The sequence below is a fragment of the Ailuropoda melanoleuca genome, chromosome 11 (genome assembly GCF_002007445.2).
Source record: "Ailuropoda melanoleuca isolate Jingjing chromosome 11, ASM200744v2, whole genome shotgun sequence".
Lineage (NCBI taxonomy): Eukaryota > Metazoa > Chordata > Mammalia > Carnivora > Ursidae > Ailuropoda > Ailuropoda melanoleuca.
In genome coordinates, this window is record NC_048228.1 from 54,191,353 (window position 1) to 54,218,654 (window position 27,302).

At 36.3% G+C, this 27,302-nt stretch overlaps 1 protein-coding gene and 1 non-coding gene across 2 annotated transcripts in view; both read left to right on the plus strand.

Annotated features, from left to right (window-relative positions):
* ADAMTS3 (ADAM metallopeptidase with thrombospondin type 1 motif 3) overlaps window positions 1-27,302 on the plus strand; it is a 260,177-nt gene that overhangs the window by 167,522 nt on the left and 65,353 nt on the right. Inside the window, exon 5 of the mRNA XM_034671705.1 lies at window positions 21,806-22,005. Coding sequence (XP_034527596.1) covers window positions 21,806-22,005 — 200 coding nt within the window. The remainder of the gene's footprint in view (window positions 1-21,805; window positions 22,006-27,302) is intronic.
* LOC117804521 lies at window positions 13,201-13,383 on the plus strand. The gene has a single exon (XR_004629004.1). It is a non-coding gene; the product is annotated as a U2 spliceosomal RNA (small nuclear RNA).

A 27,302-nucleotide genomic window follows, 5' to 3' on the forward strand; every position in this document is an offset into this window, starting at 1 on the left:
CACTTTTGCCCTTAGTTTTTTTGCTCCCACAAGTATGAAATTCCTCAACCATCATTTACTGAATGCCTCCTTATGTGCCAGGCCTTGTATTCTGTAGGCGTGGTAGATGTAAGTAGGAATATATCCTGGTCATTTCCTCAACAAGTTTACAGAACGAGTAGGGGAGGCAAAACAAACAGAAACTTCAGTACATGTAGAAATTGCAAGGTAGACATACTTATGAAGTGCTATTGTAGCTTAAAAAAAAAGAAACTTCCTGGAGGTAGTATGTATTCTTGTACATATTAAATAAGATTCCTGAGGATTTGCACATAAATCTGCCTTTTTGTCCATTTGTTTTCTTTTGTGTAGCATTTACTAATTTTTTTTCTAGTTATAATAGTAGTCAAAATTGGGGGGAAAATAAACAACTTAAGGGGCAGCTGGCTGGCTCAGTCCATAGAGCACTCGACTTTTGATCTCAGGGTTGTTGAGTTCAAGCCCCATGTTGGGTGTGGAGCCTACTTGACATTAAAAAGAATAAACAAAAACATTTAAAAAAGAAATAAGCAATTTAGAAAAGAAATTCTTTTTTACTATATATCCTTTTACTCTCCTCTTCCTATGTGCGTACGTCTGTGTTTTGAATTTGACATTTTCATGTTTATTGATTCCTTGTATTCATTCATACATTGCTGTGGACTTGATGACTGCAAGACCTTTCATGTCCTTGCTCACATTTTACCATGATGGGTAAATCTTCTGTAAAATAACAGTTTTTAAAATATTAAAGCATAGCCATCGTTTTCATGTAATATGTTGCAGATTTTTTGAGAAGTTTGTTTTATACTCCTTGTGTTGTTGTTGCTGTTGTTTGACCTGCAGAAGTTCAAACTGTGGATCATTCCGAAAAGTAGGATAGCACAGTAAGAGGATGGATTTCGGAGCCAGATTTCCTGAGTTCAGACACCAGTGTTTCTGCCTAATTGTGTTATTCGAGGCAACTCGCTATATCTGTGGCTCATTTTACTCATCTTTAAAATGGAGACGGTTATATTTCATAAGGTTGCTGTGAAGATTAATTAATATATGACAACTATTACAATGGTGCCTAGACTATAAAGTATTAATTTTGTTGTTAATGATATGTATATTAAATAAGGAAGATAAAATTGAAATTTTGAAGGAAAATCTTTTATTGCAATAAATAGAGAATATGCTTGTATTATAGCAAAGAGGGAGAATAGAGATATTTATGAGTATTTATATTTAAAATATATTTTGAAAGAATAGTTCAATTGGCAATTTTTTATTATGTAATACAAATATTAGTATTAAAAACAACTGAGGAAAATATCTTAGGTATGATAGTCTAGGAGGTGCCAATAAGCAAAATATAAATATTTTGCAGTCTTTTAATTTGATATGTGTGCGCGTGTGTTGCGTGTATCTGTGCAGTTCATAATACAGAAAACCACTGGCATTCTTCTCTTTGGTAATGCATGTTCATTAGTGTAAAACTAAATTTCAACAAAAAACATTTATTACTCAGTCTTTCCTGAAAGACGTCTTTACTTAGGTGTAGAAATTCAAGCAGGTAATTTTATTTGTACAAAATATTTTGCCATGTCAAGCAATTAAAAATTAGGAAAACAAAAGTCTCTAAAAAGAAGTTTCCTTTTGACATTTGTTAACTCCTATAGAATCTTATGAGACCATGGCCTTTCAGGTTGAGCATGGATATCCTTTTCAGTAAGCTACAGCATTGCTTGATTTAAGCTACATCATGATAACACTATTGGTCACTGTCAGGGAGTAGGGAATTCAAGGGAAGAAAATCCATTGATAGTGTAAGGCATTGTCATAAGATCATATCATGCACATGAACTATACGGGGATAAATAAAAGTAAAGGCCATCAAGGTAGTCAGAGTGACTACCTATGTATATCTATATAGTCTTACGCCTGTGAAAAAGGGTTTGGAAAGTCAGGACTGTCATCATCCAATGTAAATAACCCAGTGAGATCAGCAAGATGCAATTGCCTTCTCCACATTGGAAGTTGGGATAATGATTTTCTCCATTTTTCTATATTCCTCCCCTTAGAATAATTCTCCTTATAATTCTATAATAAAAAGTAGGTATTAATTACATACAAATTAATCCTAATGATGATAATACTGTCTTTCAGTGTGGCTTCCTAAGTTTGGGAGCTTCTCAAAGCTAAAAGACTGTTTCGTTTTTACCCATGATGATAATTCATTGATAATTTGTTTGTTATAGTAAAGTGCTGACGTGCATGAACATTGATAGAATTACTAATAATTGGGATGTATTCATTCATTTAGCATTTTAAGTGCTTGGTAGGCAGTATGTATTTTGTCAGCATTGCTGGAATAGCCTCAGTAATGTTATTATTCAACCAAACAAGGTCTTAGTGTTTCTAGCACCTTCAAATTCAAATGGTGTCCAGTATCAGTGTGGGGTTCGGTGGAGGGGGGAAGTAATTGTGTTCTTTCACTGAAAAATTTAACAATTACGTATATATATTTTTTCATATGGCCTTTTCCCCAGAGTAGATTTTCACTATAGCATTTGTTGATGTTTTCCTGCTCATGATACTAAATGTTATTAAAATAATAACTCATATAATTTAATTAGTATATATAAAAAACACAGTAGTCCGAATAAGCATATGCTATATCTTGAGAAACTCAAAACAATTCCTAATCTTCATTCATTATTTGCACAATAATACCTTGAGGTCCAGGGTATGTCTCATGGCTGGCATCTCCCTTTCATATTGGGGCAGAAGCAAAAAAGTCAAGGGCATTTTCCAAGACTCATAATATAAATAATATTAATCTGGCTCACTATTTTATTTTGTTATGTTTTCTCTTAGTTGCTTATTTAAGAAATTATTTTCCCAGCAGTAAACATTAATTTTGTTGAATGTCGTTACTTCTACTTTCCACCATGTTCTCTGCAGGTATGTGGTCCTGGGACATTTTGTTCTCTCGCTTACAACAACCTGAATGTTCTGATTTTCATCTAGTCATTCCAATTTAAATTGCAGGTTATTTATTCCTGTTTAGTCTCTTCAGTCTTTGTCGAATTTTTCTTTATTGTTTTCTTGTTTTGTTTTTTTCTTTTCTTTTTGTTTCCTTTGGAAAGCCTCGCACCTCTGTCTTTCAATCAGACCAAGTAAATTCACGTTATAATTTCTCCTCTATATTTTAACAGTGCACATTGGTCTTTTAAATGGTTGAGTTCCATTAACCCTGAATTTATGTGTTAGCAGATTCAGATAGCTCTGGTCCAAGTCTGAGTTACCTCTTTTACTCTAATAAAAAATTAATAGGCTTATATGGTGAAAAATCATTCTATGCATATAATAATTATTAATTAATATGGAAAGGCATTACTTCAGTTGTTTTCCTTCTTGGATTATTTAATAAGTTAATGTTGTTACACTGATGTGACTGAGAAAGATAAAATCTAAATAGCAGATAAGAGATTTATGATATATTTGAAAGATAAGCACATATATAGTTTGTCACTTATTGTATTAAGTTCTGTCATCCAAACTAAGATCCCGTAGAGCGAAGACACTATATTTTTAAAATAAACAAGTGAAGTGAAAATAAATAGTCGATACAGTAGTATCGAGCAGTATACCACAAACGGGTAACCCAAACCACTTGACTCAGAGGGTCCTGGAGTGTTTCTTGAAATGCAGATTCTAAAGCCCATTGCAGACCGACTGCAGGAAAATATCTGGGTGGAGACTCAAGAATTAGGGGATTCTAATGCACACAAGTGTGCTACAGAGAAACCTTCCCCCCCCCCTTAGGGGTACCTAAAGTGCCACCTGGTTTTATTTAAAAACCTATAAAGTATACTGAAGAAGTGTCCAGCGTACATAAATACCAAAGTAGTTTATATCATGTCAGGAGTATGGAGAGGAGACCTTATGAAGAATGATCTCGTAGGCATTCTGTGACAAAACTCTGGCAGATGTCCTGTGTACTCTACTAGGCTAACGTTCACCAGACATTCCACCCCCTAGGAATTACATTTTGTGGCTTGATTTAAAGTGTTTTGTTATCAAGTCACTTTTTTGGGAGGAAAGAAGCCAGTCTTTGTGGGAGGTCTTTTGCTGCTCTTGCATAAATTATTTTGCATCAATTTAGATTGCTCTATTATATCCTTCAGGGATTTTTATGATGTTCTCCCAAGTTGCATATTTCTATACTTGTGTCAAATAAGGCATTAACATATGATAGAAGAGATTTACATTTAAATCTTTATGTTTTGTAGTTTTGTCTTGATCTATAATCTACATACAGTAACATTCACAAATCTTAAGTTTTCAGCTTAATTTTTACAAATTTAACCCTTACAAGTTGTGGAACATTTCTACCATCCCAAAAGCTTACCTTATACCATCTCCTAATTCAGTATCCATCAGAGGTAATCACCATTCTGAATTCTATCAACATAGTGTATTTTGGCTTTTTCATGAAATTAATATATATAATATAAATTGAGTCATAGATATTTATTTTTTTTTCTTTGGTCTCTTTAACTTAACATTATATCCACGAGGTTAATCCATGTTGCTGCATGCTGTGGCAATTTGTTCTCTTTTATTGCTCTATTCTGTGCCATCATACACATTTACCATTATTTATTCATCCAATCTATTTTGTAGTTTTAGCTATTATAAGTAGCTGTGTATATTCTTGTACATGTATTAGGGTGGGCACTCATATACACTCATTTCTGTTTAGTTTTTACATAGGAGTAGAATTGCTGTTTCTTAGGGTGTGCATATATTCAACTTCAGTAGATGATGCCAAATGGTTTACAAACTACTATACCAATAGGTATTCCCACCTGCAGTGTGTGAGAGTCCGATTGATCAAATCCTATCCAATGCTTGGGATTGTCAAGTTTTATTTTCCGGTTTTAGTTATTGTAGCAGGTATGTTTTATCTGGCTTTAATTTGTTTTTCCTGATGTCTAAAAATGTTGAGAACCTTTATATACACCTATTGGCTATTAGACTGATATTTTTGTGAAGTGCAAGATTAAGGACACTTTTAAAAATTGAATGTCTATCTTATTATTGTTTTGTAGGAGTACTTATACGTTCTGGATGTGAATATTTTGTCAGATATGTGTTGCAAATATTTTCTCCAACTCTGTGGCTCATTGTCTTTAAGTAATGTTTATAGTTCTCAGTGTAGAGGTCTAGCACATCTTAGCTCAATTTTCCTAAGACTTTGATTTTTTATACTCTTTTAAATGGTATTGCTTTTATTTGTTGATAAATTTTATTTCTCATCCTTTGCTGTTAATATATAAAATTCAAGTGATTTTTTTTTTGGCTTTGTATTCAGTGACTTGCTTAATTAATTCATTAATTCTAATAGTTGATCTGCAGATTCTTTTGAATTTCTAGAAACACAATCATGTCCTCTGGAAATAGTGACACATTTTTTTCTCCCATATAAATCATAATTGTTTTTTAATTTTATTTTCTTACTTTATTGAAAATTTTTTTTGCTACTCTGTGCATGTTCACGGATGACTGAGAAAGCACTGCCAGTATTGACCTTGGGATTACCAATAACTTTTATTGAATAAGCAAATTCACAAATAGAAAGACCCATGAATAATGAGGATTAACTATGTTACAGATAGATATGTACATGAACTATAATATTATATGTATATTATAGTGTGTATTATAAGACAGAATTTATTTAATTGTGTACCTACTTCTGGATATATAACTTGTCTCCAGTTTTTCTTTGGTGTTATCATTTCTAGTACTGTCAGAAACCTCAGGAACAATTAGTTATTATATTTTTTCCCATTCTTCTACTTTATGTACACCGATAGGTTATGATCTGTTTCTATCCCCATTTTCTTTAAATTCACCTGCTGTCTTACTTACTCATTTATTTAACAAACATTTATTGGTCTCTTCATGTGTCCAGGCTCATTGGACTACTTTTTAGCATATTTCCCCATTTTTTAAAAAATGGACCCAATCATTAATTATCAGATTTTTTTAATCACAAAAGTTTTCTGCATTCAAGAATATTTATTTATTTCCCTCTGTCTACAGTACCATGAAATCAATATAAAGAAGAGTTCCAAACTAAATAGGATAAAGGCAAAATAACTCTCATATGTCATATGCATATGTGAGTACAACTGTGTTAGAGCAAATATTATGCAGTACATATCTAGCTTTCAGGTTTGCTGTTACATGAAGCTATATGCCGTGGTGAGTTTTATTACCTGTGACTATTCTTTGCTCTACCAAGGACTTACTCTGGTATTCATTGAGCAATAGCACATGAATTTACCCTTCAATACTTTTTTTAAGTTTTGGCTTTAATTACAAACATTAATAGGAAATCCTCTAGGATTGCTTAATATATTGATTAGAGTCACATGAGATGATCCTTGAATAGGAAACACTTAGGGCAATTCCTTTAAGGATTTTTTGTGATACTGTTTAGTTCAGGTGGACAACATTCTAGGCTAATGAAATAAGTAAAAGGGCAGAAATGAGTAGACTGTGAAATGACAATTAGGTTAACTCTTTTAAAGAAAAAAATGAAACCAGACTACAATAAATGATCTGTAATTTAAGTATAGTGCAATATTTGGCCACTGACAAAAGATTTAGATTTAATGAGGAAAGGAAATTTGCACTACCAAAGCTTTTGTGATAGCATTTAAAGGAGATCATTTAAGTGGCCGAACATAGGATAGGTGGAGACAGAAAATAGGGAACGAGAAGACAGAGTCCAATACGGAACCTGGGACATGATACTGGATGCAGAATGGCAAATCTAAGAATAATGTGTAACAAGAATTACCAGAACTTGGGAATGGCCTGATGAGGCAAGCAAAGTAAAAATGACGTCAGTGTTTTGATTTCCTGAAGAGGAAATACGAGAAGATTGTTGAAGGATTATCATGTTGAGAGAAGTTAATGCTTTGAGAATAATTATAGTGAGAAGACATTGGAACAGCAACGTAGAAATAACAGCAACGTAGAAATGTTCTGTAACTCAGGATATGCAACTTAAGGTTAAAAAGGTATTAAAATTCGATGACTGAATGATCTGTCTGAAGGAATATGAAAGCAAAGGGCCTTGGGTGATTCTCAGCCAATTGGTGAGGAGCACAGGATCCAGCAAAGGACCACCTGAAGAGACATGGAAAACTAAGAGTGGAGAAGAATAAAATGTGAAGTTGAAAAACCACACCAGTGGAGAGAATGTGTGATGATTCACCCTATTAAGGAAAGCAAAATGGGCTGAAAATGGAGACACTGGTATAGAGAGAAGGAAGAAGGTCCGTTTCTGTAAAGAGGCAATAGCCTGACTGAAGCCGGAATGAAGACAGGCAGAGAGGGGATATCTAGAGGTTGGGGAGTGACAGTTATTATTAAATTGCAAACAAGACAAAGACAAAATATACTTCCAGGAATGTTTTGTCTAAACAAATGCTTGGACTAGGTCAAGGAGTTTATAAAATATTACTTAGGAGCACCTGGCATGAATAGGAGCTCAATAAATATTTGTTAAATGGATGAGTGGCTGTCTTGTACACACCCTATGGCTTTTGGTGCATTTTCTGACTACTAAAAGTTTATTAATAGTGATCTTAGTGAAACAGTTATATGGAAATGTAAGCTAGAGGCCAGATTGGAAGCAGTTTCTCAGGGCTGCAGGACAGGAAAAATGGAGGGAGGTATTTGGCAAACTTGACACAATTATAGAATCACAGAAGCGAATTCTAGAGGTAGGAGAGATCTTGCAGATCGCTGAGTAGACCAGCCCTCTCATTACATGGCTGTATATTTGAGGCCCAGTTTTGTTAAATAACTTACCATATATATGTCAAGGTTCAGTTCCAGGAAATTGAAACCACACTAGCTATTTTAAGCATGAAATGATTTAATATAAAGAATTAAGTATGCATTAAATTGTTGGAAGGATTGAAGGAGTGGCCGCTAGGCTTGAGCTCCTGGACTTGTTCTTAGAATGATATAGCCGAGTGGCCCACCCGGGCTGCTGCTCTTGCGGCTCAGGCCAGGGAAGGGGGGAACGAGTGAGCTGCCACCAGACCTGTTGACTCCAAGAATGAAGACCTCTCTGAAGGTTACAACAGGCACTGCTGCTCTGCGCTTTCCTCGCAGCCTCCACACAGCCCACAACTAGATGTAGCAAGTTTCTACAGAGTACCCGTACAGTCTACAACGTCTCCCCAACCATATTCGCCACTCCTGATTTCAAAACTCACTCACGTTGGCATAACCAAATGCTCACCAGGAATCCTCACTGCAAGCACATTGGGGCAAATACATTGACCTCTGCAGGCGCTGACAACGCAAGGAGGTTGGAATGGATGTTGACGGCCGCATAATCCTATTCATCACCCTGTTTGCTCAACGGGGAGGGAACATCACTGCAACAGAACATGGAAGTCCTGTTATTACAGTGCCTCTGTTATCGTTGAACGTAAGTGCACAGAGGAGAATTGTATAGCTTCAGCCCTCCTTCTAAAAATCACATTCTGATACCAAGACACCTATAAGTAACCTGACCACCTGACTGGTTGTTCAAACTAGGCCACATTTGAGAGCGAAAGAAAACATTACTAATATTTATGCCAGGAGAACAGGCACGATACGGAACTACCCCCCCCAAGCAAACCCAGCTCTAAGCCTGTGTATAAATTATTTAAGATTCTTCATAATCTTGCTTCCACCTCCTTAGTGACCACATCTCTCGACACAAGTCTTCACTTATTTTTCTTCCATCCTTTTCGAAGTTCTGTTCCCCCCATTTGTCGGTCCTTGTCAGGTCTTCTGCATGTGTGTCATTGCCTGGAATGGCCCTCCCTCTTTGTCCCCATGTCTAACTTCTGTGAGTCTTTTAAAATCCAGCTCACATATCACCTCCTCTGTTGAATAGTCTCACATTTCTTCTAGTAGAGGACGCTGGTTCTACTTCAGTTACTTACTTACCTTGTATCAAAACATCTGTTCACCTATCTTTCCTCCCTATTTAACTGTGTCTGCCTCAATGACAGGCACTGGGATTATTCACCTTCTATTCACAGAAGCTAGGTCAGATTCCATGCTAAAAAGGTACTCAAGAAATGTTTGGAAATAGATGGCTGCAAGGAAGTGAGGAGGAGAATAAGGAAATCAAGTAAAGAGGGAGTGAGCAGAGAAAGGAATGCTGGCAATTTTTAGTAATCCTAGTATTTCCATTTGTGAGGCTTCTTTTTGTATAACCAATCCATTAGATCTTCAAAAGTACTGAATGAGTTGAGATGAAATTAGCTCACACTCACATAGAAACAGACTTATCTGGATTTCCCATCTGATACTTGAAGAAAATATCAGTATTTATTGACTTCGATGACAGTCAGTGGTGAAATGTTTTCACTACGTCTGTGTTAACCCATCAAATACGTCATTCCTTGATTTGAGCTGAATGAATAAATGTTTAGATTTCTTGAATTAAAAATGCATAAAGGTCTCACTTTCCTTTTCACGACATGATTTCTTTTTTGAGTGAGCAGTTTCATCCCGCTTGTTGGAGCCCTTGTTGATTTTAGGAAATGTCCCACAGTGAACTCTGATTTAAAGGATGTATTTCTTGCCTTCGCTGCTAAAACATGACTTCCTGCAGTTCACCCCCAATTTTCTCTCATCTACATATGATTTAAAAAAAAACCTAGTTTATAATTTTTTACAAAACCTAGTTTATAATTCTCCATGCAAAACCTTTTCAGCGAATATTTCAAACATTGTGTTCTTTGGACTGTAAGATGATACCTGTGTTTGCTAAGGTTTTGATTTTTTTATTTCCCTCCATGTTTGTGTTAAGTAACAAGCAGCTTTTTTTGAGAGGGGACTACTCTTGGAAGAAAGTTTCTTTCTGTAAACACATTTACAGTACCTCTTGGCTCAACCAGCTTTTAATGAACAAAGAAATTCAGATCGTTCTAGGAGTAAGGTGAACATAATATGCATATTTTTTGAGATCTCCTAAAGACTGCTCAACCTTAAATGTCTCTTTTTTACATATAAAATCATATGTTGCAAGAACATATTCAAGGAGATTTAATATCTTATGAAAGTATGATTTTTTTAAAATTAAGAGTGTTGTCAGGACTTTTACACTGAACATTTCACTACTGCCTAACTTCCACAAGTCCAAGTAAATGTGTATAGAAAGCTATTTGGGGAAAGCTGAATTGCTAGAAAATTCTAAGTCATGTTACAAAGTAACATGCCTATAAATCCAAGTTTCTAAACTACCATATGTTCTTAGAAAAACCAAATTAAGTGAACTTCTGCTCTTGGCCAAGATAGAACAACAGAGACTGGTTTACCCTCCTGCTTTAAACAACCAGAAATGGACAAAATATATGAAACAGCGGTTTGTAAGATACCAGGTATCGGGTAGTGAAGGATAGGGATCCCTAAGAGATGAGAAACAAATGAAGTGAACCTCAGCAGTATTCCAGTTTACTGCCTAAAGGGTTTTTAGTCTGAATCTCAGGGAAGGACAACCAGGCCGAGCCTGACAGAGTGGAGAAGCCCGAGCTGAGAGTCTGGGAGATGAAGGTGACCAGAGTTCACAGAGCTATAAGCGACAAGAGAACTATGCAGAGGTAGAACTCTGAAGATCTGAACAGGTTCCCCTCTAGTATTTAGTCAAGTCCTAATCAGCAAATATATGTGAGGAAATTTTGCAAAGGTTGGAAAAGAACCGCCTGAGGGGATTAGAGGTAACAGTGCTCATGCTTGCACGGGCCTGGGAATAGTGCTTGTTTAAACTATGTGGACTGGAACATCTTACGATTCACCCAGCGCTGGATGGAGCACACAGAAAGGTCTTCCCTCGGTCGTGGTGAATAATTACCTCTAGATGAGCACTGCTCTGGTCCTTTCTGATTTATCTGAAAAGCAAGACCTGAAAGGACCAAACTGTTTTCAGGTAACTTGACTGCATCCAAGAATAAAGCTCAAGAATATTTACAGGAATAGGAATACATCAGCAACGAGCAAGGTAAGATTCACTGTGTCAGACATCTGATCAAAATTAGCAAGCATGCAAAGGAATACGAAAGTGCAACCCACGAAGATGAGAAAAATCAATCAGAACTGATCCGTAAGGGACAGAAATGTTAGAAAACAATGGATAAAAACAGCTATTAAAACTGTATTACATATGTTTACAAAAACAGAAGATATAAAAACAAGCTTGATTTTTTGGCTTCCATATGATCCAGACTATGTGGGAGGATGTATTATAGGCGTGTATTTATATGAGTAAAATGTAAATATAACAATACTTCTTTCCCTCTGGTGCATTTTATTTGTTAGACTAAGAATAGTTTTATTTTAGCAAATAATTGTCTTTAATGGAAATTCACTTTAGGAATGGCTCAACAATTTTTTTTGAATGCAAAACATGCCATGTTTTAAAGTTAATGTGGATGATGTTATTTTTGGGTTGGCAGTTAAACTATTCCAATCATAGTATTTGATAGAAAATATTGCTCTGTCGTAATTTATCTTAAATCTGCAATAATTACTATGGCTTAAATATATTGATGACATATGATAGGGTTATAAAATTAACCTTTCCATATTTTGGATATTAATCCCTTCTCAGACATATTATTTGCAAATTCCCATTCAGTAGGTTGTTTTCTTGTTCTGCTGGTGGTTTCCTTCACTAAGGAAAGCCTTTGTTTTGGTGAAGTCTCAATATGTTTTCGCTTTTAGTTCCTTTGCTTTAGGAGACATATCTAGAAAAATGTTGCTGGGGTCAGTGTCAGAGAAATTACTGTCTATGTTCTGTTCTAGGATTTTTATGGTTTCAGGTCTCACGTTTAGGTCTTTAATCCATTTTGAGCTTATTTTTGTGTATGGTGTTAAAATGTGGTCCAGTTTCATTCTTCTACATGTAGCTGTCCAGTTTTCCCAGCACCATTTATTATAAAGACTGTATTTTCCCCACTGTATTCTTGCCTCCTCTGTCATAGATTAATTGACCATGGGTGTGTGGCTTTATTTCTGGGCCCTCTATTCAGTTCCATTGATCTATGTGTCTATTTTTGTGTCAGTACTATGTTGTTTTGCTTGCTACAGCTTAGTATAGTAGCTCATAAAATCTGGAATTGTGATACCTCCAGCTTTGTTTCTCTTTCTCAGGATTGCTTTGGCAACTCAGGGTCCTCTGTGGTTCCATACGAATTTTAGTATGATTTGCTCTAGTTCTGTGACAATTGCTGTTGGTATTTTGATAGGGATGGCATTGAATCTGTAGAATGCTTTGGGTAATATGGACATTTTAACAATATTAATTCAATATAATTCAATTATTATAATTCAATATAATTTAAATAATATTTTAACAATATTAATTCTTCCAATCCATGAGTGTAGAATATCTTTCCATCTGTTGGTGTCATCTTCAATTTCTTTCATCAGTGTTTTATAGTTTTCAGAGTATAGGTCTTTCACCTCTTTGGTTAAGTTTGTTCCTAGGTATTTTATTCTTTTTGGTGTAATTATGAATGGTGTTGTTTTTTAAATTTCTCTTTGACTTCATTGTTAGTGTATAGAAATGCTACTGATTTCTGTATATTAGTTGTGTATCCATAGTTTATTCTTTTTTATTGCTGAGGAGTATGAATAAATCACAATTTGTTTAAAAAAATAACCTTTCATCGGAACATAAGTCAAAACTGTTTGATCAGTATTATTCAAGTGAGCATACAACTTCAAATTAAAAAATGTAGATGACCACTTGAGTATTTTCATTTATGGTTAATATGCATTTTTAATTCATGTTTTTATAACTTTGGTAAAAATTTGTTGACAGGTAGCGTAGTAAATTTTATTGCAACACAACAAAATGGCATAAAGTGAATTTTTAATCACTTAGGATAACTTGTGGTTGGTGTTGTGGATGTGTAAATACTTAAATAATCTAAATGCTACCTTTACTAAACCTTTTTAGGTTGTCTACAAAATCTGGAACATAGATAATACTTTATTTTTCAGGGAAGAAATCGAAGATGTCCTTGATGATATTATATACATTTTTCTATGCCTCCAGACTTTATGAGCACTCTGTGTTCTTATTTAAATGGTAAACGAATCGCTTCTCAGCATTTGGGCTAAGATCGAATGTAGTATCTGTTCTCACCAGTTTAAATGGTAAACGAGAAGCTTATGTCTTATTGTAATAAATTACTAGACTTCTACATTGTCACCAAGTATTTATATCATAGTGCGGTTTTTCTTATAGTGTAGCACATTTTTCCATGTGAAATGTTTTAATTGTGAATCATATCCTTGACCAAGGATTTAACAACAAGTTAATTATAAGAATGATCAATCATTTATGATCAAGAAAGCAACTTTAATCATCTGAAATAGTGACATCATGGCCCAATGATTAATTATGGAAATTTAGCCAAGAAGAAGATTTTGGTGTTCCTCTAGCACAACCCATTTATTTTATAGGTAAGGAAACTGAGGCCCAGATAAGTTTGGCATCTTTCCCAAATGTTACAGACGGAGCATAGTCGAGCTGGGCCTCGAGTTCTGTTCTCTTTGTATTATTTTTCCATCGTTGCATAACAAATCACCAAGAACTCATTTTTTAGCGCACATTCTATAGATCAGAATCCAAGGTGACTGGACTGATTTCTGTGCTTGGCTATCATAAGGCCAAAATCAAGGTTCTAGCCAGATTGAACTCCTGTCTGGAGGCTCTAGGAAAGAATTCACTTCCAAACTCATTCCCTCTGTTGGCAGAATTCAGGTTCTTGTTGTTGTGGGACTGAGGTCCCCATTTCCTCAATAGTTGTTGACTAGGGCTCATTGTCAGCAATTCGAAATCTCTGGTCCTTGCACAAGCCCCCTCCATCTTCAGAGCCAACAATGGTACATTATTTCCTTTTTTCCTTCTCATAGTTCACGTTTTTGACCTTCTCTTCTGCAACCAGTCAGGGAAAGGTTTGCACTTTTAATGACTTATGAGATTAGATCAGGCCCACCTGAAATATGCCTTTATCTTACAGTCAGCTGTGCATATAACATAATCATAGGATTGATATCTTGTTATTTTCACAAGTTCCATGGATCTTTTGGGGGCCATTTTAGAAAGCCTGCCTGCCATATTCCTGAATTTATTCTGAATTTCTTGGTATTCCACCATACAACCTCATTCTAAAAGATCTATGATATAAATGAAAACTCTATATATAGGTATTAAAAGTATATATTTATCTCCCACAAATACAATATTGATATTCGTGTGGCTCATTCCATCACTTTATAAAATCACTGTCCATTTTCTACCTTCTTCTGAACACCTTATCCAAAATTGTGCCTTCCTCGTGTCTTTCTTACTCCCTTCAACCTGTTTTATTCTCCTTATCCTGCTTCATCTTTCATACCACTAGAATGCAAGTTCAGTATGGACAAGCTCCATGTCTGCCTGGTCCACTGCTGTTTTCCCAGTGCTTAGAACAGTGTAGGTCCACGCCCTGTTCTTTATATATTTATTGGAAAGAATATATGGCAAGTATTAATATTCATAATTTAGCTATAATGATTTGTTTAATTTTTATTAAATCATTCCATATGTCTTTGGAAAAAATTTACTATGCTCAAATAGAGTTTCTGTGGAAGTCTGAAATGAAGAAATCTCTTTACCTTTAAAAGTAGCACATACGAGGCAACTGATGTACATAATTTGAGGTTTGAAATTGGCAGCTGTGAAATGGAATTCTCTCTCTCTCTTCTATGCAGTTGAGCTTACCTAGAAAACTTTAACTTCTAGCGGTGTCAGATTGCTAGAATGTACTCTAGTACATTGAGTGTAGGGACTCCTTTTTCTACTCTTGGATTTAGGAGAGGTCATCTACAAAAACTTGAAGTAAGATGGAATATAACTTAGTCAAGAAGAGGAGAGATGTTAATTAAAATGCTATTCAATGTACAGAGGGATAATATTTGGAAATGAAAAACTATTGTCCTTCAACGATAAGTTTATAGTTTTAGCTGAATAAGAACAATAGAAGAAACACACTAGGAAACACGTCACTAGTAGAAAAGCCCTTCATTTCCAATGAGATAAAGAGAATAAAATAATTTATTTGGGAGATTAAAGAGAACATGTCAACCTTTTCAAAGGACTTTATAGCCCAAGAATAGTTTATTAAGGAAGAGTGGAAAGGAAGATGAGGAAAATTGATGACTGTAGCAGGAAGGGTATAGATGGGTTTATTTATCAAGGTTCTTTTAGTTTTGGCTGCTAGGAATTAACATCAGACTGTTTTAAGGGAAAAAATTAAGTTGTGAGAGAGAAAATAAGGTGGCAGTAGTTTATTGACTCATGAAATTGAAAAGACCAAGGTTTCAGGAATGGTTGAATTCAGTGGCTGAAAGTTGTCAATAGAGCATAATCTGTTCTCTCCACTTTATTTTATTTTATTTTTTTTAAAGATTTTATTTATTTATTTGACAGAGATAGAGACAGCCAGCGAGGGAACAGAAGGAGGGGGAGTGGGAGAGGAAGAAGCAGGCTCATAGCGGAAGAGCCTGATGTGGGGCTCGATCCCATAACGCCGGGATCAGGCCCTGAGCCGAAGGCAGACGCTTAACCGCTGTGCCACCCAGGCGCCCCTGTTCTCTCCACTTTAATCTTCACTTTCTTCTTCTTGCATTAAACATAGACCAACAACTATCCTCATCCTAGTCCCAAGCAGCTTCCATGTTATATTCTGCAAGTTTCAAGCTTAGTAGAGGGAATTTCTTTCCTAGTAACTACAAATAAAATAATCCTAGGTCATAGTTTAATTGGTATGACTTAGACCATTTACCCATCCATTAACCGATCACTAGAATCAAGGAAATGGGATATAGTACTTGGCCATCCCTGGGTCAATGCCCAATACCAGAACTGAGTATACAGGGGTGGAGCAGGGAATTGAGGGTGGGTGGGCATAAAACCATGTAACTGTGTGGACCTCCTGGAGAAAGACCACCCCATACCTATGCTTGCTAGATTTAGCAGATTAAAGATACAGAATTCTCATTTAAATTTGAATTTCAAATAACACATTGAATAAGTTTTTAGTGTAAGTCACATCCCATGCAATATTTGGGACATGTTTATTTTTAAAAAGTGTTGTTTATATGAAATTTGAGTTTAACAGAATATACTGTATTTTGTCTGACAACTCTGCCCATGCCCAGATTTTTCAGTAATTTATTCAAGAAACAATTGGAATGGGCTAGGCAAGCAACAATGATATGAGTCCCCTACCATGGAAATGAAGGACTGTACCTTGCAGGAGAATGGAAAATGATCTCTAGGCAAACAGATTGCAATAACAGAAACAAAACACAAACTGCATTAATACAAACTAAGACAGAATAAAAGAGACCAGTGGAAGACCAGTGGTAGGGAATGCAGGAAGAGGAGGATCAGAAAAGGAGAATTCAACAGTGTGGGTTTCCTGTACAATATTGGTTTTCCTCTCTTTTTTGTTTCAATGCCTGCCCCCTTCATCTTCAGGAGCGGCCAGGCTCAGTTACAGGGGCTGATTTCTGATGGGACTAGGACATAGGTGGGGTTCTGTTCTCCTTATCTGTGAATCATTTTTACATGGGCATGTGACTCAATTCTGACCACTAAAACTTATAGTTAAATGTACTGGGCTTCTAGGAAAGATTTTTCTTGACTACTAAGAAACATGTACGGGAAGACACAAGTTGTGGTACCTGGCTATGATGCTGAAATTGGTGCTGCCATTTTGAAATAATCAAAGAAGCTGATCTGGGAACAAAGTTGATTCACCAAGAATGGCAGGATATGAGAGATGGAGAAAACTGCTTACTTGATGATCTGTCAATAAACCGATAAACCCAGGAATCACCTGACTCCTGGGCCTCTTGCAATGCAAACTAATATGTTTCCTAGTTGCTTGAAACACTTGAAAGTTTTATTTGCAGCTTAAAGCGTTTTAATTGTCATATAAGAGATTCACATGAAAAGTCAGAATGCCGTATGTATTAGACATTGAGGTGACTTTTCTGTTTTTTTAATCTGCTAATGATCATAAACTCAAACCATAAAAATGCTATTTTTTCACTTGAAAGGTAAGACATTTTGCATTTTAAAAATTGCTGTATGCTATCCCTTAGTGAAAACAAAAGCAAACGTGTACTTTAGAATTAGAACTTTTGGGGAAAAGAAATCACGGAAACTAATATTCATTCAATGGTAATGTCTTTTTTTAAAAAAAGCAACAGTTACTTAATGAAATTTCGGAATTGACATCATAAATTGGCCTGAATATAGTTCTTTGAACTATCATTATGGAATTTCCCATTTGGTGAAGGATTCAGCTGTTTTTCAGAGAAATCTTTTTTATATCTTGGTGGAATGATGCCCCCCGTATATGGAGGTGCTGGTAGTGTATCTTTTTAGGAATTATAAACATATACATTTTTTAAAAAGATATCAGTGGAAAAATCACTATTGGATGATTTAACGGGTCAACACAATTTAACTCCTCTCTGCTTCTGATGTTAACATACGACATTTGTTGAATTTTACGCCTATTTTTAGCTCTGATCTTAGGATCTCCACCTACTATTGGAAAATCCAGCTTGTGGCATCCTGGTCCCTTCATTTTCACAACTGTATTCTGTTCATGAAGAATGTTAAATTTATACATATAGACTCATCCTATGTTTATGGTTACTGTAAAACATTTCCTTCCTCATTTTCTGAAGTTGGTGTACTACAAAGAAAGCTGGGACATTTTGATAAACTGAACCTTACTTTACCATTCGCTTATCCACATGAAAATTAACTTGCATTCCCAAATGGAGCAGGACTGATGAGGAATTTACACAACAAAATTATTGTCAATGTTCTATCTATTAGGGCTAGATTCAGTGACATATAAAAGAAAACCCAAACTTGGCCAAAACATGATAGAAAGGCTATCCCCCCATGTGTAACAAAGTCTGGTGCTAGGCACTCCAGGACTGGGATGCCAGCTCCACAATCATCGTGGGGTCAGATCTCTTCTTTATAGCTCCCCTGTCATACTAAGCACATGCCTTGATTCTAAGGTTACCTCATAGAATTCCTGACATCATGTCCACATTCTAGGAAGCAGGAAGGAATAATGAGTAAAGGACCACAGGGTCTAACCTACCTAGATGAATCACATTTTTTTGAGGAGGCTTGGTGGGAGACTTTCATACCAGCCAATACTTCTGCTTATATCTCATTGAATTGTTCTTAGTCACATGGGGTCCATAGTCCCAAGAGAGACTGCGAGTGACTTTTAGTTGGGTTTATGACCACCTCAAACTAAATTAACATTCTACTCCTTAGGGAAGAGAGAATGGATAAGGATAGATGATTCTATCAGAGCCTCTATCACAGTATATTTGAGATTGCTTTCTAACCCCAAATGTATTTGTATTCGATTCAGAACTTGATCAAACCTTGTACTTTTCCAATTTTACCTTTGTCTCCTGCCATTTTTCAGACTATAGAATTTCTTCTGGGTTGGGAGTGATTTCAGCAGTGTACACTTAGACTTCCTGTAACTATCGCTAGGTGTGTAAACATGCCATGCTCCATCCTGAAAATGTCTTAAGCCCAAGTGTTCATAATCAGCAAAACAAATTGTATTCTACTTTATCTGTTTGATAAGTTCAAAATTCTTATTTAACACTAACAATCCTCTTTAACACTAAAAATAACTTCATTGGTCACCTCTGTGCCCCCAAACATTGGTACCAGGTGGTTCTTTACCTTCTCGGGGTCTGCGACATGTATGGGTACTAATAAATATGCACCGAGTCAAGATCAGTGCCATCTATTAGCTAACTCTTTGCACTTTCATATTAGATTTTTAATCTACTAAATAAGCTTGTCTCATTGGATTTTATCCTAATTTACCTGAAAGTAAACATTCTAGATTCTTTTCTCCTTGTACCTACTTTATGCTCTGCAGGAAATATTGTTAACTCTCATTCTTTCTAAAGTTATTAGCAGTTTAGATTTCCCTTCACTAATTCTAGATTTTTTTCTTATTTCTATTTAAAAAAACCTGTATTTAATTTCTGATATATAAAACAAAATGTAGAAAGCTTTAAAAAGGAGTAGAAGACTTCTCTCAATGGGAAATCACCATCATCATCGTCATCATAATAGTAACAGTGGATACTGTTTGTTGAGCACTTACGTTTAAGCACTGTACATAGTGCTTTTACTAAAATCATCTCTTCACAGCAACTCTGCAAATTAGGGATTATCCCATTTTACAGATGAGGAAAGTGAGGATTAGAGAAGGTAAGCATCTTAAATAAAATCACATCGCTAGGATGGCCCCTGCCAGGATTTAAGCCAAGTATGCCTGATTACAAAGCCCATGACAATTACATTACAAAGTGGATATACTGGGAAAAATTCATTATAAGTCAAGATATTTCACAACCTTAGAATTGTCTGCAATTACTACTGATGTGTGTAGATAAAAAGTGCCAGAATTTTTTCACTGTCTTTCTTTGCAATGTTTGACACTGCCCACTTTAAGAATCATAGAAAGGGCACTGTAGTGCACAGGGGGAAATAGGGACAGAAGTATTCTTGATTGAATCAGGGCAATGGTTGAAGGAAAAGGACTTCCTTCTTCCTTTCCAGGTTCTTCATGCAGTGAAAAAAGAGATTTTCTTCTCTTACCAGAAAACCACGTATTTAAGGAGAAATTCGAGGGCCAAACCAAAGGTGTGTTAGAGCAGAATGGAACTGTCTTTCTGAAATAAGTATTCAGTCTTCTCCATTCATGCATCAGACTTAATGATATGATGACATTGCTAGTATATTTGCGTTGGACACTGTCACTGGCAGGTCTGCCAGAAAGAGCCATTTTTAGAACTGGGAGCTCATGTATGAGTTTCCTATTTGTACATTAGCTCTCACAACCTTTCACTTTCTCAAGTGTGTGAAAAGGCTTGAGGTTGAATTAGGTAAAGCTGTTTGCAGGTGTAGTCTCTTGCCCTCAGTGTGGGTTGCAGCTCTTAAAAACAACTTTTGAGGAAAACTTTCTGTTTGATGTGGATGGTGGTAAGAGTTATTTATGTATTATGGAGTCAATGTGATTCCCCGATGAGAAGAAAATTCCCAGCTAATGATCTAGCATTTGGGTTTGGGTCAAAGTGAATTACAGGATAGCTTTCAAACCTGAGTAGTCATATTCAGAGCTTATGCCCATACTTGCAGGGGAGGGTGCTGGTGTTTCTGTGTGTTTTTTAATAGCGGAAAGGGTGTGAGTAAGATCTGTGCCTCTATACTTCTAATCCCATGTGTCTAGTGCTTGGTCATCAATCTTCCTGGCCAAGAGACACCTTTTTTCCCCCCTCAACTTTGTTAAAACTGCAAAAGTGGGGAGGAAAATGCCTATTTGTTAATGTCAAACACTGATTCAAATGGCTTATGGGCCCCAGTGCAGCATTAAGTAATAAGCCTCCCGTATAAAGCATGAGTCAGAACTGGTTCTGTCAAACTTGTTTCCAGATACGGGGGGGTTGTTACAGACATCAAGGCAGTTTGTAAAATAAAATCCTTTGCAGCTTATATAAATTTGACATGGAAATTATTCTACTTTCTCTACTTTCAGTTTTATACCAGCAGTTTTGAATATCTTATTTTAGCATCCACATGATAAATTTTATTTTTCATTTCGTGAAAACATTTTTTGTCACCAAAAATATGGAAATCCAAAAGCAGATAATCAAGATAATTAGAACCTGAGAATGCCTCTCTCACTCTCTGTCTTGTTAGATAGATGGATAGATGAATGAATAGATAGATTTATATGGATATTTGTATCGTGTGTGTGTGTGTGCGCGTGTTTTGTCCATTTGGAAAATAAAATTAAATTCCTTCAACTGTATAAAATGAAAAAAAATGTTTCCTCTTTTGTTTTTCTTTGGATGTCTTTTCTGACTGACTTCTTACTTTGGTGTCTCACAGATTCACATATATAGCTATGGCAATGACCTACTATCCAGGTGATGGCCAGTACAAATGTGGAGACCTATAGTGTCTTCCCAGCAGCATTCACTAGAAAGCCATACTCATAAGAAATAAATAAAGTCCTATATCATGCCTGATAATTATACAACGATGCTCTCATGTTACCATGCTCTAATTTGTTTTTTAAGTTAAGGCTACTGGCAAAAGGAATGATTTAAATTTATGTGATGCAAATTCCAACTCCCCCCCCCCAGGATTATAGCAACTTAAATTAACCGCTGTAAACTTAGCAACACATGATTTTTTAATTTATAATCTCCATTTATTTAATAACTACTTAGTAGCTGTTCTGTCTGTCTCCCCACTGTCTTTGCTCTGTGCTGAGGATGCAGTGGCAGAAGGATGAAAGTACACACTCTTATCCTCCTGGAACAGCCTGGCATGATGGCACTGCTTTCTGTACAGTTATGTTACTTCACCCTCAGTGTTGCCATGTTGATTTTGTAGGAATTCCATCTGATCAGAAGCATGTGTACAGTATTTGAAGAATAAACTGAAAAGCAGCATCTCAGTGACTATGGATTATAATGTTAGACCCCCTAGAAGATTCTTTTTTTTGTAAAAAGTTGTCAGAAGGCCCTTTGGGGAAGCTGAAATGCCTGAGTTCCTTTTGTTTCTCAATAGAGTCGAATCTGGGAGGCCTTGACGATGTAGGTACTATTTCCAGCAGCATTGACCAGCAGCTGAAGGAAGCAGCAAGGCAACGCAGACACACGGAAGAGAACGATTACAACATCGAGGTGCTGCTGGGGGTGGACGACTCCGTGGTCCGCTTCCATGGCAAAGAGCACGTCCAGAACTACCTCCTCACCCTGATGAACATTGTGAGTAGCCCTCCTCTCCGAGGCTTTTTGATCTTTGAATTCACTTCTCCTATTGTGTTAGTGTCTTTTAGAGATCTACGTGAGGACTCCCACGGCTATACCCCGCACCCAAAATGTGCATCTAGCTGCATTACATTCAAATATTGATCTACATATTTAACATATAAGAATGCAAAAATGAAGGAAGCATGAAACAAAATTTTCTTTTGGGTGATCAGCTAGTTTTCCATTGTCATCAAGGGGAAAATCATAAATTTAAAAAGTTGTAATCAGATCGAACTATAGCAGGAATTATGATTTTCATTTTGTTCTGGGGATAATCAAAACTCTCGTGACTTTGTCCACCTGCCTTGATATGGACCATGAAGGGTGAAATAGCATCATTTCGTATCCCGGGATGACAAGGAATGATTTAGGCCTGATAACTTTGTGTGGATGCTTGTTGCCAGGGCTTTTGAATAAGAGGGGTATCTTTCAACATCATACGACTGAAGGTAATATGCGTGCGGAGCACAGTCAGCCTGCCGCGCAGTGCCGCACTGCCCTCAGCAAGCTCTCTTTACGTTTTTCCTTTATTTCTCCTTTATGAGCCTTAATCATATGCAGGAGAAATTTAGTCCACATCCTAAAACTGGGATGCCCTTTTTCCTTGTGAACCGGCAGAGAGCAATTGAGGAGAAATAGTATCTAAATTACCTACCTCTAAGAGATCATTGAGATTTTATATATTTTACCTCCTAGAATTATAAAATACCTATTTTATTGATCTAGCAAATTTATTACCTAAGCCTTTTCTGTCTTTTTCAGCTTTTGATTTTTAAGTTAATTTCTTTTCTTTTCTTTTTTTTTTTTTTTAATAAGAAGAAACATTTATTCCTCACAGGTTGGGGGGCTGGGAAGTCCAAAATCATGGTCCCAGCAGGTTCAGTGCCTGGTAAGGGTCTACGTCCTTATAGATAGCTGTCTTTTTGCTGTAACCTTACATGCGAGAAGGAGCAAGCTAGCTCTCTGGGATCTCTTTAGTAAAGGCACTTATCTCATTTTTGAGGGCTCCACCCTCCTGACCTAAGCACCTCTCAAAAGCCCCACCTGCTAATACCATTGCTTAGGGCATTAGGCTTCAACATATCAATTTTGGGGGGATTTAAGTTAATTTCTTTGGGTATCTATATTGTTTACCTTCTTTCCATGCTTAAGGTTAGATTTCAACTAATTATAATGGAGAAGAATAATTAATTTCATTAATCATCATTTTATTTATACTAATATTTAAGCCTATATGTTAAATATATTTTTGTTTATTGAGATGCCAATTTATAACACTATACATATACCTGCCATGTGTCTGTGAGATGGAAAGAGAGTATAGAAATTGTTTCTATTTGCTCATTGGCACCACTTCCTGTTATGAAGACTGAACGTCACACAGAATACAAATTACTAGCTCTGACAATAGATGTGCATAGAGGATCATTATTTGTGAATTACATGAATGTCTTCGACTACTGACTATTAAGCTTTTGTCTGACTTGCTAGTGGAGAAACTCTGGTGTGCTGTTTCACCTCTCTGAGCCTGCCTCAGTTTCTCCACCTGCATAATGAGAAAACTAATAAGACTTACTTTACTAGGCATGTTGAGAGGATTAAATGGGTAAATACAAGTTGCTGTGTATACATGCAGAAGGAAACAATCATGTTTAAGCTTTCCACATGAAATTTACTTCCGAATCCCTAGGGAGATGCCACTCCCACTCGCATCATTCCTTGTGCCCCTGGGCTGCTTTGTCCTACCACCAGGGAGGGCAGCCAATCTTTATAGCCTTATTAGGCTCCTTCCTGGTGCTCAGGACCACAGAAGGCTCTTGGCGTCCTGCAGCAGAGAGTTGATATGGTTCTTGTCCTCACAGAACTTGTAATTTAGTCAAGCAGAAAAGAGAAATACATAGGATTTTTTTTTTAAGTTGAGCAATGAAAACATGATTGTTAGGACTTATGTGACAGGTGCTATACCATACATGCTATAAGACTGTGGAGAAGGCGGCCATGACAACAGTCATCCAAGTTGTCAAGTGTTGAGAGTATCACATTGGGACTTAGGAAGGCAAGGGTGTTCATTCTAGTTCTGTTACCCATTGGCTCTGTGGCCTTTGACAAAACGATTTCACTTCTGAAATGTTTATAAAATCTGTTTATAAAATCAAAAGGCTCAATAGGTTGTTCATTAATTCTGTGATTTATGAAGTTGGGAGTTAAACTTGTTTTTCTATTGTTTTTTTGCTGTTTGCTTTTGTTTTTGAAAGGCCCGTGAAAATGTGAAGGGTTTCTAGGTAGAATCTTTTGACAAGAAAGTAGAAATGGATAAAGTATATTTGCCAGACAGTAATACTAATTTGAAGGGTGTCAAAGAATGAACAAAGTGCCACATGTTATGTTTAATAACAGTCAAAAAGGCTATTTTATTTTTAAATCTATTAAAAAGGTTAGATAATACACTCTTTGTCTCAAATACTAGGAATTATTCTAAAGTTAATAGTGCATCAGAAAATGAAACTGTAGAAGAGAAAATCTTAAAACTTAAGAAGTTCATTGCATCTGAAATAGTTGATGTAGGCAGGGGTTTGGGGGAGACAATAATAACACTCCAATAATAGCACTTCACACATAATATATGTCAGGAGTAATGTTAAACTCTTTTTTGAAAGATTTTATTTATTTATTTGAGAGAAAGAGAGAGAGACTGAGAGAGAAAGCATGAATGGGGGAGGGGCAGGGGGAGAGGGACAAGCAGACTCCCCACTGAGTGGGAAGCCCCACATGGGGCTCAATCCTAAGACCCTGAGATCATGACATGAACTGAAGGCAGACACTTAATGGACTGAGCCACCCAGGTGCCCCATGTTAAACAATTTTTAAATTTATATGCTACTTTATTTTTCCCCTGTGCTGTCCATCTTGTGACTTATTTATTTTATGACTAGGGGTTTGTACCTCTTAATCTCCATCATCTATTTCGCCCATCCCCACATACCTCCCCTCATTTATCTGCTATTTTATTTTATTTTATTTCTTTTTTTTTAATTTTTTGTTATGTTATGTTAGTCACCATACAGTACATCATTAGTTTTTGATGGAATGTTCCATGATTCATTGTTTGCGTATAACACCCAGTGCTCCATGCAATACGTGCCCTCCTTAATACCCACTACTGGCCTGGCCCAATCCTCCACCCACTCCCCTCCGAAACCTTCAGTTTGTTTCCCAGAGTCCATATTTTAAATTAGCCATGTGAATTGGCCACCTTTTTGACACAAATGTATTTAATGTATTCCAGGGCCATATTGCCTAATGATAGTAATGGTTGTGTCTATGAGTGTGGTAAAGTTCTTAAGTGATTTGCTATGTGAATCTGGGAGTTTGGACACAGAAAAGGCAGCTCACTAAATTAGCACTTCTCTCAGGAAGCCTGAGGGTCAAATGAACAAGTCTGAACAGCCCCCGAGATGATTTTGCTATAACTCTCTAAGAGGGAGGAGGTACCCTCCACCCATCCCCCTGGCTTCTCTGAATCTATGAAGGAGGGAATAGTCAGCTGCCTTCCATCTCCTTTTATTTTTAACTCCTTCTTTTTGGTAGATCTTGAAATTTATCCAAGTCTCATCTATAAAGAAGAAATAAACAGATCTGAATATATTCTAAAACAGCATGACTAATGACTAGATTCTTGGCAAGCTTTTTATATTTCAAATAAGATATATGTGATATGTGTTAAGCCTTTGTTAGGATCTCATATCATATCTTGTTATGTTAAGAAATTTTAGTTTTGCTAATTTGTAACATAGCTGACTTGCTCGGAAAGTGGTTCTCAGCCCTGGGGGATGTCTCATTATGCAAATATTGATCCATGGCCTACTATGTACAAGGCTGTTTTAGGCTTAGAAAATTTCTCAAGAAACACAATAGAAAATTCTCTGCCTTTTTTGGAGCTTGAAAGAGGAAACAGGTGATAGTCGAAGAAGAAATAAATATGTAAGTTTAGGTAATAATAACTGCTGAGAAGAAAAATAAATAAGAGTAAAGAGATACTGTCAAGGAGGGAAGAGGCGGCTTGCGGAATATTTGGGACAGGAGGTTAGGAAGAGCAGGGCTATTATGTGGACAGAGATAACAGAAATTCTGTGAGGAAGAGAGCTAGGCAAGGAGCTGGGGATAGAGTGATCCAGTCTAATGGATCAGTAATTGCAGAAGTTCTGAGTCAAGAAAGAGCTTCTGAATCAGGAGTGTTTGGGATACAGGCCTAAGAGTTAGTGTTTTCTAAGCACAATGGGTAATTTGGATGACCACCCCTAGCTAAAAATCACTAGTAGGACAATGAAAGGAAAGAATTGAGAGGAAAGATTGGGAAGAAATCTTTGAAAATAAATAGAAATGAAATTTCTTAGCATAAAAATTATAAGTAATTGGACTACCCTGCAAATTTCTCCCAACAGTTTCTCTTTGTATTTTATATTCAAACCCTAGTGCCAGAAATCTGTTATCATGTGAATAACCATGAAACTTGCTTTATTGAACTCTGAGTATTCTAAGCAGGTAAGAACTTTTCCTTGATCTGAATATAGTTTTTTAAAAAAGTCTTTTGACTTGCTAATTTCTACCTAATGGGCTTTAGGACCCTTATACTGTTTCTTTCTTTCTTTCTTTCTTTCTTTCTTTCTTTCTTTCTTTCTTTCTTTCTTCCTTCCTTTCTTTCTTTCTTTCTTTTTTTAATTTTTATTTAAATTCCAGTTAGTTAACATTCAGTGTAATATTAATGTCAGGTGTACAATATAGGGATTCAGCACTTCCGTACATCACCCCATGCTCATCACAAGTGCACTCCTTAATCCCCATCGCTTATTTCACCCATCTCTCCACCCACCTCCCCTCCTGTAACCATCAGTTTGTTCTCCAGTAGTTAAGAGTCAGTTTCTTGGTTTGCCTCTCTTTCTCTTTTTTCCCCCTTTGCTCCTTTGTTTTGTTTCTTAAATTCCACATGTGAATGAAATCATAAGGTATTTTGTCTTTTCTGACTGACTTTTTTTGCTTAGCATGATACTCTAGCTCCATCCATATTGTTGCAAATGGCAAGATTTCAGTCTTTTTTATGGCTGAGTAACATTCGATTATATATATAATATATAGATATATATACCACATCTTCCTTATCCATTCATTTGTTGATGGACATTTGGCTGTTTCCATAATTTGGCTGTTATAGATAATGCTGCCATAAACATTGAGGTGCATGTATCATTTTGAAT